At 40.2% G+C, this 21,148-nt stretch overlaps 1 protein-coding gene across 1 annotated transcript in view; it reads left to right on the top strand.

Moving 5' to 3' along the window:
• The window catches only part of TTC29 (tetratricopeptide repeat domain 29), a gene marked incomplete at both ends in the record, with an annotated part of 125,811 nt that overhangs the window by 64,705 nt on the left and 39,958 nt on the right, over positions 1 to 21,148 (top strand). The window contains one exon of the mRNA XM_080697152.1: positions 1,399 to 1,484. Within this exon, the coding sequence (XP_080553278.1) occupies positions 1,399 to 1,484 (86 nt within the window). The remainder of the gene's footprint in view (positions 1 to 1,398; positions 1,485 to 21,148) is intronic.

The following is a 21,148-nucleotide window of genomic DNA, read 5'->3' as shown; positions in this document are numbered from 1 at the left end:
GTCTAAATCCCCCAGGATACATCACCAGCACCATCAGCTTGGTCAGGATGCGACCTTGTGGTATAATTCTCTGCAATATAACAGCACAGAAAGAAATAAAGATGCGTCATTGGCTTCTGCCGCCCTTTTCTTGATGTCTTTCAATGAGCCGCAGTGAGAAGAATGGCTAATTCCTGAAGTCCTTCATGGTGGGAGTGCAGGACTCAGAAGGCTGCTTCCCAAAGAACCAAACCAAGTGTAGATCTGTTGGCCTCTGCACTGACCAGGAGGAGAGAGGGGAGAGCAGAAGCCAGTAACTTCCCAAAGTGGAAAGAGAATAGCACTCACCCTTAAAATAAGAACTTATCATGGGCCTTTAAAATATATTAAATTTGTGTTACCTTAGTATAAAAATGCAAATAAATTATACAGTTTTCAAATAGCAACATGTATGTCTTACTAACTATATGGTTTACCTTTATACATTTTGCTTTGATAAAGAATTGCATATATCTCAGGATAAAATATATCTCACATAAATTAGAAAGGGTGAAACATTCCTTGCAAAAAGGTGAATAGAAACCTTTTAGTTTAATGCCATCCCATGTGTTAATTCTTGTTTTAATTTCATGGGCTATGGTGATCTAGCTGAGGAAGCTTCTACCTGTGCCTATATGTTGGAGTGTTAAACCTATGCCCTCCTCTAGTAGCTTCAAAGTCTCTGGTCTAATTTCCAGGCCTTTGATTCATCTTGAGTTGACTCCTGTGCAGGGTGAGAGGTAAGGATTTAGTTCCATTTTTTTACAACTGGATAACCAGTTTCCCCAACATTTGCCATTTGCTGAAAAGGCTCTTTTCTCCAGCATATGTATTTGACACCTTTGTTGAAAATCAATTGACTAAGAGTGTGTGAATTTGTTTCTGAGCTTCTGTTCCTTTTCACTTGTCTGTGTGTCTGCTTTTATGCCCATATCATGCTGTTTTTATTACTGTAGCTCTGTTGTATAACTTGAAGTTAGGAATCTGTGATGCTTCCTGCATGGCTCTTATTGCTGAGAAATGCTTTGTCTATTCTGGGTCTTTTGTTCCTCCAGTCTAAAGAGGAGCCTACAGAATAGGAGAAGAGTATTTGCCAGTTATTCCTCTGATAGAGAACTAATATCTAGAATACACAAAGAACTTAAAAGACTTTACACTAAAAATAACTCAATTTAGAAATAAGCAATTGAGTCATCAAATTGACAAAATTTGCCAATCTTCTCACAAAAGAAAAGATACAAATGGCCAATAATTACATGAAAAAGTTGTATACTCTTTAAAATAATAAATACTTGTTGTCTTAAAAAAACAAGAATTCTGTTAGTTATACTAAAGTGGTTTCTTTAATACCATAGTGATGTTTCTACATCTTCTTTTTAGGAAATGACAGAAAGATGGAAGGGGAAGCTTACTACTACTTGGGCTTAGCACACTTTGCCGCGCAAGAATATGAAACCGCGCTAAGAGTAAGTTGAAGTCAACTTCCACTTGTTGACATTTTAGTTATCCCATTATAACATGCTCCTAGAAGAGTGGCAGAAATGTAATGGACTTGACATTCGTGTGCCTGTTTGTAGAGACTAAAGCAGAATAGCAAGCCAGGCATGGTGGCACACAATTGTAATCCCAGCATTCGGGAGGCTGAGACCAGAGGATCACAGTTCACGGACAGCCTCAGCTACTACTTAGTGAGGTCCTTTACAACTCAGTGAGACCCTGTTTCAAAAAAAAAATAAAGAATAAAACATCGGGCTGCTCCAGGAGTGGTGGCGCACGCTTGTAATCCCCGCGCTTGGGAGGCGGAGACAGGAGGATCGCGCAGGTTCGAAGCCAGCCGCCCTGGCGTAAGAGACCCTGTTTCAAAAATATAAAATAGGTCTGGGAGCGTAGCCCGGAGGTAGAAGGGCTTCCAGGAACCCCAGTACCACCAAAAAAAAAAAAAAAAAAAAAAACCATCGGGCTGGGGGTATAGGTCTGAGATAGAATTCCCCTGGGTTCCATCCCTAGTACCGAAAAAAAAAAAAAAAAACAGTAGTAATATATTAGAAATATGATAAAGTGGATTTGATTGTTTATAGAAGGTAGAATATAGTCAGTTACCATCAGAGGCTTTAGGATAAATGAAAGTGAAGTATATGAGGTGATAGGACCCTGCTTACTCCCATATCATCAAGGACAAGAGGAAAAATGTCTAAAGGACAGTTAAAAGTAAACAGTAAAAACAAAAATCACTGGTGGTGCGTGGTGGCGCACACTTGTAATCCCAGCATTCGGGAGCTGAGACAGGAGGATTATGGTTCAAAGACAGCCTCAGCTACTTAGTGAGGCCCTCTGCAGCTCAGTGAGACCTGGTTTCAAAATAAAGAATAAAAGAATAAGGCAGGGGGTGTAGCTCAAGGGTCGAATGCCCCTGGGTTCCATCCCCAGACCTGCAAAAAAAAAAAAAAAAAAAATAGGGCAGGGAGTGTAGCTCGAAGGTAGAATACCCCTGGGTTCCATCCCCAGTATGAAAAAAAAAAAAATTGTGGTAATTGTATAACATGATTGGGGCCATTTTACTTAAACAGAACGTGGCTGTGAAGTAACACAGAGTTGCACTGATGCGGATCATTAGCATGCGGGGAGGGGCGCGAGTGTGGCGCATGGTCAGCCCTGTCTGGGAAGCGGCTTGCTTCATCATTAGCGTTTTGCCTATTTTGTGACCAGGCTTTGTGGGGCTGAAACACAAACAAATAAAACTCTCAATAGCTATCACTTCTTGGATTATCACTGAAGTCGTTTTTCTTTCCTCTCCTTACCTGTAATGTACTTAAAGTGGAGCTTCCCGCCTCATTTCATATGTGTCTCCTGTAATAATCTTTCTGATGTACAATATTAGCTTACTGCTTAGCTGGAAGAGTCTTGTTTGTTTCCTTAGATATGTGTGCTAAGTAGGAGTCTATAATTAGGCCGGATCTTTTGTTCTAGCTTCCTTACAACTGATCATCAGAGAAGACTTTGGATGTTTCTAGATGTCCCTCCTGTTTAATATTTTTCAGTTAATGATAGGCATTCAGCAAAGATTTGTTCCAGGAGCCGGGCGTGGTGGCGCACGCTTGTAATCCCAGGCTTTGGGAGGCTGAGACAGGAGGATCACGGTTCGCGGACAGCTTCAGCTACTTAGGGAGGCCCTTTGCAATGCAGTGAGGCCCTGTTTCAAAATAAAGAATAAAAAAATAGGGCTGAGGGTGTAGCTCAGAGGTAGAATGCCCCTGGGTTCCATCCCCAGTACCAAAAAATAAAAATATAATAAATTGTTCCAGGTACTTTGGAGAATGTTGAGACCAACAAGATGCACGCTTTCCTTTAAGAGTTAATATAATAAGGAGAACCAACTGGGAAATGTAATCATAATCCAAAGTAGGATGAACGAAGGATTACTGAGCAGAGAGAGAGAAAAGTGGTTGGTTCCAAGACTGAGGACCAGGGAGCTTGCACAGAAATGCTTCTGAGGAGTAAGAGCTCTATAGGAAAAAAACATGACAGTCCAAGATGACAGAATATTATAAATAGACACACATGTGTGCACACATGTGTGCACATACACTTGCCACTCCACACGAACATACTTAGTGTGTTGGGAAAGAAATTGTCAGGTGAAAGATGAGATGCATTAGGAGGTTAAAGTGAAAAATTAGGTGAAAAATAGTTCATAGAATAATTCTCTCCCTTCCCTCCTCCTCCCTCCCCCCTTCTTTCTCTCCCTCTGAAATCACATGGAAAAATAAATTCAAACAATACAATAGAGTCCACAAGGAAAGGTAAATCTTCCCCCACTTCAGTCTTGAGTCTTGCGGTTCTTTTTCCAAAGACAAGCACATTTAAAATGTCTGCCTAGTCTTTCCAAAGTATTCTATACATACATAGCATACAAGTGTATGTAAATGTGTCCTTTTGTTATGTATAAGATGATAGCATTTTAGACACTATTCTGCACCTGGGGCTAACTTCTTTCTTATATATCTAGACATGCTTCGCTTTTCTTTTTCATTTTTCAGTTTTATTGAGGTGTAATTGACAGCTAAACATTATATACATTGAAGATGCAAAATGTGATGTTTGGATGTATGTGTGCAGTGGAAAACAGTTACCTATATTAAGCCAATCAGTCCATCCATCACCTCACAATCGACTCAGTTTTATGAGAACAAAGATATACCCTATTAGTAAATTTTAAATATACAATATTAGTATTAACTATTGACATGCCTCATTTTAAACGGACCACATGGCATTCTATTGTGTGGGATATCTAACCATGTCCTGTTGGTGGTGTTTAGATTGTTCCCAATAATGTTTTGTTGCAAAGGGTGTGACAATTAATAACAGTATCAAATGTGACAAATTTATCCACAGAATTGATGCCCTGAGGTTGAGATTTTGGCATATTTTATAATCAAGTGCTATAGGATAGTCTAGCAATGAAAGCATTGAAGAAATTAGTTTTGACATCAAAGTGAAAATGTTCTGGATACTGTTACCTCTTGCAAAAAACGTATTGAAATTGTTTCTCGGGAAATACTTGTGAGTCTCATGTATGACCATAAGCAAGTCTCTTAATTCTTCACATCTCGCCGGGCGTGGTGGCACACGCTTGTAATCCCCGCGCTTGGGAGGCGGAGACAGGAGGATAGCACAAGTTCGAAGCCAGCCTGGCTGGCTTAAGAGACCCTGTTTCCAAATAAAAAAGTATAAAAAAAAATAGGTCGGTGGGTGTAGCCCGGAGGTAGAAGGGTTTCCAGGAACCCCAGTACCACCAAAAAAAAAAAAAATTCTTCCCATCTCAATTTCCTCAGGTATCCTGTGGGACTTATAACTGTGCTCACTGTATGGTGTGTGGTGGGTTAAGTGGAAGCTCACCACGAAGGTCCACTTTTGAATTCCTGGAACCTAGTAATGTAGATATCATTAATTTAAGGATCTTAAGATGAAATGATTCTGTACTGATTGAGTGGCAGCTCTACATGGAAAGACAAGCTTTTATTTTGAGAAAAGTGCAGAGGATTTAAAACAGGCAGGAGAACTGAGAGAGTAAAACACACACACACACACACACACACACACACACACACACACACACACACACACACACCATGAAGAGATTGTATGAAGATGAGAGTGGAGATTGCAGTTATGCATCTACTAGTCAAAGAAGCCTGGGAGGAGCAAACAAGCCTCCTCACCAGGGGCCTCCGGGGGTCGCTGCACCACCCCACACCTTGATTTCAGACTTCCAGCCTTCAAAGGTCCGCGAGAATAAATTTCTGTTCTTTTACATCATTTAGTTTGTGGTAATTGCTGTGTCAGCCCTAGGGAACTAATACATAGGGTGATTAGAAGAGATAATTGATGTAAAGTTTTAAAAAAGCGTCTGCCTGATATCTAATAAGCCTTCAATTGCTAGCTTTTATTATTATTGCACTAATCTAATTCTCCGGACTTGAACGGTAGTAGTGAAGACAGACATCAGTAGACAGATTCGAAAGTCATGAAGGACTTACTACCAGACCGAAAATAGGAGGTAAAGGAGACCGAGGTGTCGTGATGGGCCCCAAGCTCGTGGCTATGGAGTGGGAAGGATACTGGTGTCTTTCACTGAGGTAGAGAAAGACACCCAATCGTGGGGGAAATGGAGAGCCCAGTTTGGGATTTGCTGAGTTTGAACATTTTTAAGGGTACTGAACAGAGGTGTAGGCTCGAAGAGAGAGGCTAGATTGGAAATACCCCATGTGGTAATTCATTTCATTTGTCCACGGAGTGAGAAGGTTCCAGAGACGTGGTAGACATTATCCTGGATGTATCTGTGAGAGTGTTTCTGGATCTTAGCATTGGAACTAGTGAAATAAAGGAGCTGGCCCTTCCCAGCAGGGTGGGCATCATCCAGTCCACCGAGGGTCTCAACAGAGCACAAGGGTCAGAGGAGGCAGCTCTGCCAGACGGGTGGGGCAGTGCCCTTGATCTTGGGCACCAGTGGGTTTGAGTATTCAGTCTCAGACTGGAATCTATGCTATTGGCTCCACAGCTCCCAGGCCTTCCAACTGCACCGTCAGCTCTCCTGCATCCCCAGCTACAGATGGCAGATAGCGGGACTTCTCACTCAGCCCCATCGTCACAGGAACCTATACGTGTGTGTGTGTGTGTGTGTGTGTGTGTGTGTGTGTGTGTGTGTGTGCATTCTCTCACATCTCTATGTGAGAGACTCTAAGAAGCTATGAGAAGATATGTTTCTATTTAGGAAATTTAGTTCTGATAATTTGTTACATTGTCCTAGGAAGCTTAAAATAGGATGATTAGAAGAGATTATATATATATATATATATATATTATACACACACATATATATATATATCTACACATATGTATGTATATATCTACACATATATCTACATAGACATATACATATATGCATATGCATACATATTATATATATGTATGTGATATATATATATATATATATATATATATATATTCTATTGGTTTTGTTTCTCTGTAGAACCTAATATGCCATATGAAGTTATAGGTTTCAGCATTTTGAAGCTGTGACCTGGGTAAAATTTTCTAGAGAGAATTAATAGTGATAAAAGAAAAGGTGCAGGAGAGAGGTGGGAGGGAGATTGAGCAGGAATATCCAGGAAGGTAGGAGGGGAACAGAATAGCCGATCTCCTATAAGCCAGGGAACCAGGGTTTCTAAAAGACAGAAATGTGCAAACTCCTTCTCCCTGCTGGCTGGGGTCTGGGCTCAAAGGAGAAAGCTCCCAGCAGCTCTGCCCAGTGGAAGCTGCCTCCCGCCTCCAGGCAGGTACCTGAGCTGGAGCCAGGGCTAGTTCTCCCTTTTCATTCAATCCTCCAGCCGGGCAGAGGCTTCGGGAGGCCAGCGAGGCCACAGCCCAGCCCCGAGGCTTCCTCACTCTGCCATCAGGAGCAACCTGTGCAGCCTGGAAGAACCCGGGGCTCTCTTCAGGGCCCACGTCTTGCCAGAGGCGGAATGTTACTGCCTCCTTGCAAACAGCTCAGCCGGAATCTAGGACTTGCAAGAGCCAGGCATGACATCTGAGAAAAGCTGCAGGGTCAGCGAAGGTCAGGAATGCTAGGCCAGGAGGAGCAGAGAAGGCGCGGGAGGCCCAGCTGTAGAGCAGGAGCCTGGCGTGTGTGCCCAGGCATCATCAAAGGATGAAGCTGGGGTTCGGGGCTGCGGGGCTGGTTGTGGCTTTCCACGATGCAGGGGACAGAGGGTTTCCTGCTCCTGCTGATTTTACAGGGCAGTGTGTTTTTGCTGTTATCCTGAAACAGATTCCAATAAAACCTGACATCGGATCTTGAGTTCAGATTTGAAAACCATGTCTGTTAATTCTCCTTCGTATCTCAGCCACTTGTTCTGCTCCTTTAAGAAATAGATGAGTGTTCTTCAGACCTGCCTGAAGCCCTTTGGCTTTTCTATTTCTGGACCCGGTGAAGGTAACCAAGTTACATAAGTGATCTAGCATCTGCTTGCCGCTGGTGGCCCCTCTTTGTCTCTGACTTCTCTCCTCTGATGGCATTGCTTCTGGCTCACAAGTCTACCAGACATCTACAACAGGACAGCACACAGCTTATTTAGTGAGTAGCCTATAAAAAGTACATTAGTAGGCTTGATTAGCTGGTTGAGTAGAGATTGACCTGTTAGCTAATCACAAAACAAATATTCAATATATTAATTTTTTTTTTTGCAGTACTGGGGATTGAACCCAGGGGCATTCTACCTCTGCGCTACACCCTCAGTCCTATTTTTTATTCTTTTTTTATATGTGGAGCATATTGAAAATGGCGTACATTCAGACTGCTTGGTGCCCCCTACCACTTTTTCTTCCCCCCTCCCAACACTGAGTGTCCAGGTTGTCCATGCTACATTCACACTTAGACACATATTCAGAAGTAGCTCCTCCATCAATCAACCTCAGCCTTCTTCCTCTCCTATCCTTCCATTCTAGCTTTGCTGAGGTTTCACCTCTATTATCTGGAGTCCCTCTGGTATTCCTAATACTCTCTAGTTTGGGCATATTAGAGAAAACATATGTCCTTTCTCTTTCTGTGCTTGATGGAACATTATTCTTTATTTTGAAACAGGGTCTCACTGAGTTGCAAAGGGCCTCACTAAGTAGCTGAGGCTGGCTGTGAACCACGATCTTCCTGTCTCAGCCTCCCCAATGCTGGGATTATAAACGTGCACCACCACCCCTGGCTCTTTTAAAATTCTTTTGATCCTAGTTTCCCACCCTGCACAGTGTAATCAACATTACTTACATCTTTTTGATAAGACAAGGGTGATACTAGGAATCAAACCCAGGGCCTCATGCATGCTATGTCAGTCATCTGCCATGAGCGACATCCCTAGCCCTCTACATCTATTTAAAAGCACTGATAGTGTTTCAATTCAGGTATGGCTTTCGCAAGGGTTAGTAATGTTCAGAAATCAGCTATGTCATGTTATACCCTGTGAGCGATGCTGCACAATTGTACTTACCATCTTCCTTCCCTTTTAGTGTTCAGTTTATCTCTAATTATTTCCATTAATTCTTTTTTCTGCTTTCTTTTTTTCTTTTTTTTTTTTGCTTTCTTTTTAAAAATTTTATTGGTACATTGTGTTTATACGTCATAATGGGGTAAAAAAAAAATCTTGTGTAGACATAAATGCACACATCACCCAGCCAGCCCCCACCCAGTCCCTACCCCACTCCCTCGCCATCCCTCCCTTGCTTGGCTTAGTGGTTGACTGTGATATGAATAAGTACATCGTGTGCTTAGAGAGCTTCCTCCTTCCCCCTCCCATCCCCACTGTTAGGGTGCCTCATTTGCCCCTTTATAGGATTTTCTTTTTCACCTGGAGTTCCTCCTATGACCCATTTCACCTTAGCTTTCACATATTAGAGAAAGCACCCGATTTCTTACTTTTTGCAACTGACTATCTCGCTTAGCATAATGTCCTCCGGTTCCATCCATTTCCCCGTAAATGCTGCAGTTGTGTCTTCTTTATGGCAGAGTAAAATTCCATCGTGTACATATCCCACAGCTTTGTACTCCATTCATCTGTTGATGGACCTCTTGTGTACACTGTTTTATTCACTCACTGGTATTTTAAGTTTGCGAACTGAAGTATTTTCAGTACTTTGCCTTTGGATTCTATCTCTACTTCTCACAAATTTCTCTTTCCGATAAAGTTATTCATTTTTTCAAAGATTTTTTTCCCACAATTATTTTGAAGAAACTCAGATAAACCTGTCACAAGCAAATATTCCTAATCAATAGTTCTATCGATCTGACATAGAGATTTAAAAATTTTGACAATGTAGCTTAAAGTTTCAGCTTAGTAATAAACTATTAACACATGTTGTTTTGGTCAGCATTACTTCTGTAATCCTAATGACTGACCACACAACTTAGAGAAAGGAAGGTTTGGCTCACAGTTTTTTAGAGATTCTGGGTTCCGTGCTTGTGCAACCTGCTGTGGTACAGGTCTCAGGGCGCAGCGGAGGTAGAAAATGAAGAGACAGAAGAGAACGAGGGCTTAGCTCTCACCTCATGGAGTCAGAAGCAAGAGAGTAATCAAGCAAAGGGCTTCAAAGACAAAAGCACAAGCCGGGCGTGGTGGCGCACGCTTGTAACCCAGCATGCGGGAGGCTGAGATCTGGGTTTGCGGACAGCCTCAGCTACTCAGTGATGCCCTTTGCAACTCAGACCCTGTTTCAAAATAAAGAATCAAAAATAGGGCTGGAGTATAGCTTGGAGGTAGAATGGCCCTGGGTTCCACCCCCAGTACCACAAAAAAAAACAAAAGCACAGTCCACACAAAGACAAAGGCCATGTGCCCAGGGCCCATCCGCCTAGGTCACTGCCCAGTAAACCCATCACATGGGACCCATGAGATTACATGAGGTTACAGCCAGCTTGACATACATATATCAACTATGAACATTAATGCATGAGTTCTTCGGAGAACATTCTCTCTCCACCCATATGTAGTAAAAGAGTGTGTGGACAAGCCTAGGAATAAACACGGGGTACCCGGACCACTCTTTGTAGATTGCAATGGTTTGCGCCTGTCCGTGGAATTCATGTGCTGGAAACTTAATCTCCAAGGCAATATGCTAATGACATTTAGAGGTGGGATCTTTTGGAAGCAATTAGAATGAGGTGAAGTCATGAGGGTGAGGACTCTATGATGGCATTACTGGCATTATAAGAGGAAGAAGGGAGAGCTGAGCTAGCATGCTGGCTGTGTCTCACTCCGTGACAACCCTCGCCATGCTATGATACAGCCAGAAGCCCTCACCAGATGCCCACACCATGTGCTTGGACTGTGCAGCCTCCGGATCCATGAGCTAGGTCAACCTCTATTATTTATAAATAACCCAATCTGTGTTATTCAGTTATAGCAACAGAAAACAGACTAAGACACTGATAAAGGGTTCTTTATTGAATGACAGAATAGAGCCAGACTAAAAACAAATAGTGGCTTTATTGAGGGCTGAAGTTCTATGAATGAGAAAGTATTTGGTGAAGATAAATTACAGTTATACTAATAAACCTGTGAGAGATGTCATGGAGACCCTGACATTTAAAGAGGAGAATGCTATCTACGTGTCAGATACCAAGGAAAAAATAATTCCCTTTGGCTATCATTAAGTTAGACTTGTAAATGTTCCAAGTAGAGTAATTTGGAACCTTAGAAGGTATCTCATGATGTCCTAATATTTGAAAAATTAAGGCATTTTTCTAAAAGTCACACATGTAGGGCTGAGTGCAAAGTTGAACCAGCCATATTCCAACCATAAAGATATTTTATAAAAAGGAAACGCCTTCCTTAGCACTTGGTCTTGATGTCATTTCCTGCCTTCTTAAACGCTTCACTTGACGATTTTAGGAACACCAACTTCATTCAATCATTGGTTCATTTGGTAAATTATTTGCTTTTCGTTATTTAGCATCTTATTATGCAGGCTATCAAAAATTGTATGATGAAAGCAAAATTCATCAGATTTATATTTCATTTGTTTTATAGCATAGGATTCATCATATACACTATCCTTTATTCCATATGCCAAAGAGTAGCCATCTCTGTGTTTACATGCATGTTACATCTTTAAAACAACTCAGAACCTGTGCATATGGTTGACCCATATCTCTAGCCTCACCAGTAGCATCAGATTAAAAAAATTAAAATACATACTCACAAAAAAACGGTGGCATTAATATTCCAAAAACTTGTAATTTGCTAGATATATACCCACTAAAGACAGAGGATGTGAATCTTGTTTGTTAATGATCCAATCTTAGGATTTCACTAAATAGCTGAGTGAAATTTTATTCTTTCAACTCAATAGATGCAATCAAAGACAGAAACCTTAGCATATCAAAAGTCATTTTTAAGAAAGAATGATTTATTTGATGTGTAATAGTTCACTGATAGAAAATTGGGGGTAGGGAATGGCTCTTAGATCTATGCCCATTTAGTTTCTTCCTCTACATAGTTCACCTCCTTTAAAATTCCTACTAGTGTTCATAGTCATGGGCTCTTAAATCAAATGATAACCTAGCCAGATTCCACAGTGAGATACATACAACAAACTTCCTTTTGAGTCATTTTTACCAGCCAGGACACATTTGTATCCACCACTGGAACCATTATGAAACCTGAATCAGTCTCAGAGTTCCCCATGGCTTAGTAAAATGGCCAATTAAAGAAAAAAAATCCAATAATCTAAACTAAGTTTAATTTCTACCTAATTATCCTCAAAGAACAGTAAAAAAAATGGTAATATTCTTAACTCGGTATACCAATATTTCATAAAGCTCTCTTTTCCTTTCATTTGGCTAAGTTTTTTATTTGTCTGACAACGGGGTTTTCTGAAGTCTACAACTTCATACCACTCTAAACACACACGTTCCTCCTGTATCCAGCTCACTAAGGATTATCCCTCCCTCCCTCTGCCGCTCTCTCTTTCTGCCTCTTTTTCTCTCTCAGGTGGATGACCTTGGCACTTGATGGCAGTCTCATCTCTACTTCAAACAACTTCATTTCCCACCGAAAATTAAAACTCTAGCATTCTCCCCCCAACCCCCTGCAGGTCTGAGGAAGGAACCCAGGGGCATTCTACCTCTGAGCTGCACGCCCAGCCCTATTTTTATTCTTTATTTTGAAACAGGGTCTCACTGAGTTGCAGAGGGCCTCACTAAGTAGCTGAGGCTGTCCTTGCACAGCGATCCTCCTGTCTCAGCCTTCCAAATGCTGGGATGACAAGTGTGCACCACCATGCCTGGCTAAACCTCTAGCATTCTTAATAAAACCCAGCAGAACTAGTAAGCCACACCAGAATTGATAGTCTGGGAAAGGACAGGCAATGGAATATACTTATGTTGATCTTTTATTTTAATTTTTGCTTTCTTATATGTGACAGATTTGAAAACTACATGTCAGAAACAAAATATGTAAATAAAAATAATTTTTAAAAAAAGATGAAAAGGAAACAAAAATATATCTATCAAGGCAAAGGACAAATTCTGCGGAAGCTAGCTGAGGCTGGCTCAACATTTGGGTCTTTTTGTGTTATTTTGTTTGTTTGTTTGTTTGTTTGTTTTGTTTGTTTATTGCTGGGGATGAAACCCAGGGACATTCTACCTCCAAGCTATACCTCTAGCCCTATTTTTAATCCTTCCTTCCTTCCTTTCTTTCTTCCTTTCTTTCTTTCTTTCTTTCTTTCTTTCTTTCTTTCTTTCTTTCTTTCTCTCCCTCTCTCTCTCTTACTTTTGTGGCACTGGGGGTGGAACACAGGGGCTTTTCTATCTCCAGGCTACACAACCAGACCTATTTTCTATTTGGAAACAGGGTTTCACTAAGTTGCTGAGAGCCTCACTAAGTAGCAGAGGCTGGCTTTAAACCTGTGAGATCCTCCTGTCTCAGCCTCCCAAGTACTGGGATTACAAGCATGCGCCACCATGCCCAGCTTATTCTTTATTTTGAACAGGGTATCACTGAGTTGCAAAGGACCTCACTAAGAAGTAGCTGAGGCTGTCCATGAACCGTGATCCTCTGGTCTCAGCCTCCCTAATGCTGGGATTACAACCACGTGCCACCACACCCAACTCCTTTTTGTGTTATTTTCAACATTTGCACTCTAGAGAGTTGGGTATGTTTGCAGTATATGATCAGGATATATCTTTCTAATGGGCACCACAACTACTGATGTAGGTCTTCTGAATTTGTTGGTGGACTAATTACTTTTATGTGTCTACATTTTTCGCCCTTTTCTGCCATCTTTTGGCTGAGTACAAATGACTGTGGGGACATTTGGGGCCAGTTAACATGGATCATCAAATTTGGTTAGAGTTGCCTGGTGTGGATAGATATTCACACCCACTACCAAATATTTGATCATTAAAAGTTCTCATGAAGCCGGGTGATGTGGCGCACACTTATAATCCCAGTGCTTGGGAGGCTGAGACAGGAGGATCGCAGGTTCTCTGCAAGCCACAGCTATTTAGTGAGGCCCCTGAAACTTAGTGAGACCCTGTTGCCAAATAAAGAATAGAAAATAGGGCCAGGAGCATAGCTCAAAGGTAGAATGACCCTGGGTTCAATCCCCAGTACCAAAAAAAAAAAAAGATTCTCATGAAATAAAGTCAGTAAATATTAGCTTTTCTCACATAAGAGACTCTCATCATGCTGTTTACAAAGTGTATGTATCAGCTCTTTGGAGTGAACACATGAAACAGTGGTTAAGTTGATAAGCTTCGAAGTCAAATGGATGAAGGAGGAACCCTAGCTCCTCATCGTGTGACTAACCCAAGCAACTTAGCCTTTCTGCACACTAGTTTCTTCATTCATAAAATGAGAGGATCCCATACACAGAAAATCCTATTATATTATCATTGATATACGTTAAATTCACTTTTTCCCACAAAGTGTTAGATGACCATACATCTACAAAATTACAATTTCTGGGTTTTGCTCTGACCCAGGGTATTCTCAAGCATACAGTTAGCACTGGAGAAAATGCTAGAGTAAATGCTTAATAAAAGTTTATTTAGGTACAGATATTGCATGACACAGAGCATCTGTATGGCATAGAGTCAAAGGGATGCATAATCACTGCTCTCTTATTGTTAAATGGTCAAATATTTGAAACGGCAATAGGTTTTTATGTATAATCTTCGCCTCGGAGGTAACTATGGGATGGAAATGACATGTGAGACTTGCAGCTGAAAGACAGATTATCTGCCTGTCTGCCTGCCACTTACCTGCTGTGTGACATCAGATCAGTCACTAACTGTTGGGAGATTCAGTTTCATTTTTAAAATAAGGATCTCAGTGGCAGCTTCACTGTATCTTTGTGTAGATCAAATGAAAAACTGTGTGTTTACACCTTAAATTATGAATGGTTTTCAAATGTAAAATACTATTATTACTATAGGTTATGATAGAATTACCACTAGTTAGTAATACCAATGATATTGTAATAAGTATCATCTATTGAGTACCTATTCAAAGTATCTGCTTTATTCTTATTTTTCCCTAACTACAATTTACCAAATTTATCATGTGTCAATTACATAGTGCTTAAATTAATCTTTTTTGTGTGGTGTTGGGGATTGAATCCAGAGGCCTTCTACCTCCAAGCTACACTTCCAGGCCTATTTTATTTCTTATTTGGGAGCAAGGTCTCGCTAAGTTTGTACCAGCCTCACTGAGCTGCTGAGACCAGCATCAAACCTGCAATCCTCCTGTCTTGGCCTCCCAAGTTCTGGGATGACAGGTGTGCACCATCAGGCCCAGCTTTAAAAGTTATCTTTGGCCGGGTGTGGTGGCGCACGCTTGTAATCCCTGTGCTTAGGAGGCCGAGACAGGTGGATCGCACAGGTTCGAAGCCAGCCACATGGCACTGGCTTAGGAGATCCTCTTTCCAAATAAAAATGTAAAAATAGGTCTGGGAGTGTAGCCCGGAGGTAGAAGGGCTTCCAGGAATCCCAGTACCACCGAAAACATAAAATAAAATAAAATAAAATAAAATAAAATAAAATAAAAATAAAAGTTATCTTTGTATAATGGAAATAAGATAGACCAACATTTTATGGGAAACATTTTTATTATTAATTTATCATTCACTCTTTGAGTAAAATATAGCTTTTATCCAAAATTTTTAAAAAAATAAGTGGTTGAATATGAGTTACTTCTTTACTTAAGTATCAGAGCTAGTCACTACCCATGGAGTAGAAATCATCTTTACTTACCAATCAGGAGTCCTTACCTGCAACGCACTCTTGTGCTCCTGATTTAATGGCTCAGTATCTGAGGGGAGCTCTGATGCTAGCAGAGGAAATCACAATCTCTCTCTCCCAGAGGAGGGTGGTTATTATTACACATAACATGCAGACAATCCTGCTTGCAGCCTGTTTGCCCCCTGGTCCTGTGTAGTTAGCAGCAGCTTCTGAAGTCTGCTAACGGGGGCTCGGGTGTGAGCTCCGGGTCCCAGCAGACGGCTTCCTCCTCGACATCCCGGCTTTCATCCGCTTTCTTTATCCTTTGGCTGCGTGGTCCACACACACTCCAACACTTGCACTGGTACAGAGAGACCACTTACCACACCTTCACCTCACACAGCGCACCTAGGAGACAAGTGTTCAAAATAGTCAGGATCAGACACGTAAAATGAAGGACTTTAAAAAAAATTAAAAAATCATATTTCCTAATTTAAAAGAAGGATTAATTCCCAAGCAACATAAAAATCATATTGCTTGAAATAATTCAGCAATAATTTAAGGTATAATATAAACCTGTAAAGTGTGTGTTCTATATCTGATCTTATTTTAATACCTTTTTGAAAAGTTAACCCTACTTGAAAAATAACTTTTTAAGTAGCCCATAAAAAAATGTGTTTTAATAATTTGAGGCTTATGAAAAAATAAAATGTCTGACTAATCATTTTGCCACCAGTGTCTTAGTGTTTTATGTCATGATTTTTCTAAAACTTCAAAACGGGATATTTTATAATAGTAATTTAATATAAATTTCTGTTGCAAAGATTGAAGAATAGAATCATAATAAATTGAATAATTTTTAGTTTCCTCATTAATGGTGTATTTAACTCTCTTTAAACCTTTTAAAATTTATCTTAGAAATTTCAATTCATTTTTATTTTAAAATTAAAATTAAATGTGTTAAATATAAAATTAAATCGATTAGGTTTAATTTTTTAAAATTTTGCTTTACTTTTAAATAAACTTTTATTGGTGCATTGTAATTATACACTATAATTTTGATCAGAGTGATAGAAACATACAGCTTATAGCATTTGATGTTTCCCTCCAGATCCAACCTTGATCCTTTTTAATTTATTTATAAATTATTTATACATTTTTAAAATTTATAAATTTCTCTAATGGCTTTTATTTTTAGTAATGTTACAGCTTAGGAAAATAACATGTGCATGTCTTCTTTTTAAGTGAGAAGTACATTGCACTATTTGTCATAAGTAATAGTATATGTCATTTAAATGAAAACATAGAAAACTGAAAAGCTTAAGAAAAAATAAAAATTTGTCTCTTTTTAATCAGGAATCTGTAAGACAAATTGACAGTTTATGGCCTTATGTAGAAATGATGAGATGTTTTATCAAGATGAAAGTTTGTGGCCCAAATTAATATAAACACCAATTTTCTAATAATAAGATGTATTGATTTTTCTAAAATGTGAAAGCTGGCTTTAGATTCCCTAACAATCTAGTTTACCACTTAAAACTTCATGATTATCTTACTCATTCCTTTAAACGAGAAATTGCTGCCAAAATAAATAAATAAATGAAAATTTCTGCTACAGTCGCTCACAAAGTTGCTGGAATTTCTGCCTCCAGCCATTTGCATTTTAAGAAATAGTGCAAAAATAAAAGAGAATCCGGCATTCATCTGGGAGCAAATACACAGAAGGAATAGTAGCCTTTATTTGGTTGATCAGGAAGAGGACGGACCTTGAAAGTCTGAACACTGTGTGCCCTAATCAACTCCATCGAATAGTGGCATGTGGAACATAATGTCTGTACACCCCTTAAAGTTCAAGGCCTAGCCTACGAAAATGTCCTCTGGAGCAATAAAGCAACCCGCATAGTTCATCACAAGACTAATTGTGTGACAGACCTAGCGGCAACGGCACAGCTGTTAGCTCGCGTTGATCTAGGGGCCGGGAAAGAAGAAGAGGCATCCCACCTGTAAGCCCAGGGGAGGGGGACAGCATGCGGTGTGCGAAGCAGGAAGAAGCGTGTGCACCATGCTCTGTCGCTGTACATGTGGCCAAACGACGTACATTTTCTCTAAGACAAGAACCAGCTTCAGAAAGAAAAATGTGATTAATATCTTAAAAGTTGAGTTACCCAGGTAGAGCTATCAAGGGTAGCGCACTTGCCTAGCACGTTTGAGGTCCTGAGTTCCATCCCACACCAATGAAAAAAAATTATCCAAAATACTCTCAGATGTATCTGTAGTGTAAACTATTACTTAATCTTCAATTAATGGTAATATTTGCTTTTGAGGTTATGCAGAATAATTAGTGCTGAGAAAAAAAATAACCTATAGGAGGATTTCAAAATAGTACCAATACTGCATTCCTATTTAATCCATATACTTGCAAAAAGAGTGTTTTATCCAATACTTTCGACTTTCTCCCTTAGTAAATATGTAAATTAAATTTAATTAATAACTAATAAAATGGGCTTAAGAGTAAATCTCCATTTTCCTCGGGCATGTCCTCTACTGACCCTCGTTTTGTTTCATTTTGTTTTTGTCTGTGATGATGATGATGATGGTCGGGGATAGTTGGAAAAAGAGAAGGAAGCCACCAACCATTTTACAAAATGGCATTCAGTTTTAGAATAATAGAAAGTTGTCCCAGAGATATGCTTAACAGCATTCTTTTGTGAGCACTTCAAGGGAGGAGTTTGATAGTTTGATATTCTTTTGCTATTATTTTTATTTTTTTTCATTTTGATTTAATTTTTTATTGGTGCACTATAGTCTCATATAATGTGGATCATGTTGACAATGGCATATATTTACACAGTACTTGTTGCCCCCCCCTTCTCCCCATTTCCCTCCCTCCCGATACCAAGTCTCTGGGTTGACAATGCTACATTCATAGGCATACACATGGTCGCAGTAGCATTTCCTTGAATGAACCTCAGCCTTCCTCCTCCCCTGCCCTTCCTCCCTGGCTCCACTGAGGATCACCTCCATTATCTGGAGTCCCTCTGTATCCCAAATACTCCCTAGCTGGAGTGTATTAGAGAAAACAGATGTCCTTTCTCTCTTTATGCTCAGCTAATCTCACTTAACAGAATGTTCTCCAGGTCTTTATATCTTCTTATGAATGATGTGATTTTGTTCTTCTTTACTGCTGAGTAGAATTCCATTGTGTGTATTTCCCATCATTTTGTGATCCATTTATCTGTTGATGGAGGAGTTTGATATTCCGTTGGATAAAAGCATGACTTAGAGGCAGATGTTAGAAAGTCAGAATCAAAGATTGGTTATGCTGTGAGACAAGGAGGCCACAGTCAGGAGTGCAGGCTGGTGCAGCCGTTCTGTGAGCGGTGGGTGCGTGGCGCCTGGTGCATGCTCACCCTGTCACACCAAACCACTTCCCGTGTATCTGCCCAGAGAAACTCATCGGGGGCATAAGAGGCCTACGGAGGGGAAGATGAGAGTAGTAGGAAGGAAAGATGATGGAGAGAAAGGCATCTTTAAAAGAATCCACCATGCAGACAGACCAAGGATTAAAAAAAAAAAGTGTCCTTTGATAAAGACCATGGCTAAGTCAATTCTATGTGTACAAGTTTCTAAGTCAATACATAACACAAAACAACTTAACCACGAAATACTTTTGATGGCAGCCTGAAGGCAGCACTTGCTCTCACTCAAACATGCATTTTCAGATATTCTGTATCATCCCGAAAGGCATTCTTCAAGTTCTTACAAAACTGTGGTCCGCAGTAGGTGAGCGGTTCTACATTATTGAAACAACAGCCCTGTTGTTGTAGTTGAGGTTTCTCCAGAAGCCAATTTCGAGACATGGATTTGAACACAAGTGGGTTTTTTTTGGCAGGGATCCTAGCAGCAGGTGAGTTAGGCAAAAAAAGAAAGCCAAGAAGAACTGCCAAGCCAGGCACCACCATGGGAAAACGGAGCAAGGTCGTGCCTGAAAGCTCTGGGAAGCAGTGTAGAAACAAATTGGGGATCTCCGTGCAGAAACAAAGAAACCAGTGTATTATCCAACCATGTCCATCCTTCATTGGCTGAAAGCTGCTCCCAGACACTCTCATTCTCTAGAATTCCAGTTTTTTTTTTTTTTCCATAAGCCTGGCCATCAGAAAATCCCAGGGATTGGCTTGAGCGCTGTGTGCCTGCAAAAAGAGAGGGGCGGAAGGGGATGGACACTCTGCTGGACTGGTGCAGATCGCCAACCTCTAGGCTTTCTTTTCCATACTCTTAAAATGGGGGTGATAGAGTCCCTGTGAGGATCCAGCGAGATACAGAAGCAATGTTTCTAACACTTAGCAAAGCATCTAATCAGTGGTAGCTTCATTTTAAAGAGGTATACAATGCCACATCTTTTTTTTTTTTTCACATTACGTAGACTTCTATACAACTTTTATTCTAGAGAAAGAGAAAAGGATTTACAACATATGATGTCCGGTGCCAGCTCCCTGATGATTAGGAGAAAAGAAACCAATCCAGACTTTCTAGAACCCAGGATAGGGCGCGCATCTGACCTGGGCACAAATGTGGGCACTGGCACCCTCACTAATAGAACCAAGGCCTTCAGATTCTCTGAGAATCTAGCACACCCAGACAAGTGCTGTGACAGGGTGTGACTCTTGTCTGGACTTTGCCTCTCCTTATATCAGGATTTACCTGAGGGAAATAATGATTAATGTATACACATATATCGCTAGGTATTGTTTATATAGTAATGATTAGTATATGCAGATATTTAGCATTAAACATTATATACATCTTTAAAAGCACTGTTTCTTATGGTAAAAAAAAAAATCCAGAAACAAAATAAATGTAAATTGATAGCATATTTATCAAAGCCGTGTTGAGTTATCCTATGATGAAATGCAACCAATGATAGGAATTACATAATCTATAAACATTTTATAACAATAAAAGTATTATTGAGCCGGGCGTGGTGGCGCACACTTGTAATCTCCGCGCTTGGGAGTCGGAGACAGGAGGATCGCGCAGGTTCGAAGCCAGCTACTGCTGGCTTAAGAGATCCTGTTTCCAAAAAAATAATAAAATAGGTCTGGGAGTGTAGCCCGGAGGTAGAAGGGCTTCGAGGAACCCCAGTACCACCAAAAAAAAAAAAAAAACAAGTATTATTGATATATTGAGCAAAAACCAACCAGGTCACAAAACAATGTATATTATAACCCTAGTTATATATGTAAATATGCAAACATACACATATAATACATAAAGGTACACTAGAAACACCAAATTGTTTTCAGGGATAATATATAGAAGTTGAAATAATGAACTTTAATTTTCTAGTGGAGATGGATAATGGGATTTGTAGTCTCAACACTTTCTCAATGAACTTTCTTCTGTATTTGTAGCTAGGGGAAACTATTTAAAAGTAAATGATTATTTATTTCCATTCCTTTAAAATATAAAGACTTGATGTTTTCAGCAGGTTTTCTGTAAACAAAGATTGTTCATAGTAGACATCTTTAGTGTGGGATGAATCATAGCAGTCACTCATTTCAACAACTCATTTCAACCCAAACATTAAAGGAAATTACTAAGTATTTAACAGTAATAAAAGAATTTAAAGCCGGGCGTGGTGGCGCACGCTTGTAATCCCCACGCTTGGGAGGCAGAGACAGGAGGATCGCGCAGGTTCGAAGCCAGCCGCGTGCGCTAGCTTAGGAGACCCTGTTTCCAAATAAAAATGTAAAAATAGGTCTGGGAGTGTAGCCCGGAGGTAGAAGGGCTTCCAGGAACCCCAGTACCACCAAAAAAAAAAAAATTTAAAGATGATCTCTGATGGGAGTATGAGTATTAGAA

The sequence above is a fragment of the Muscardinus avellanarius genome (genome assembly GCF_963383645.1).
Source record: "Muscardinus avellanarius genome assembly, chromosome: 6".
Classification (NCBI taxonomy): domain Eukaryota; kingdom Metazoa; phylum Chordata; class Mammalia; order Rodentia; family Gliridae; genus Muscardinus; species Muscardinus avellanarius.
This window is presented reverse-complemented; position numbering and strand designations above follow the sequence as displayed.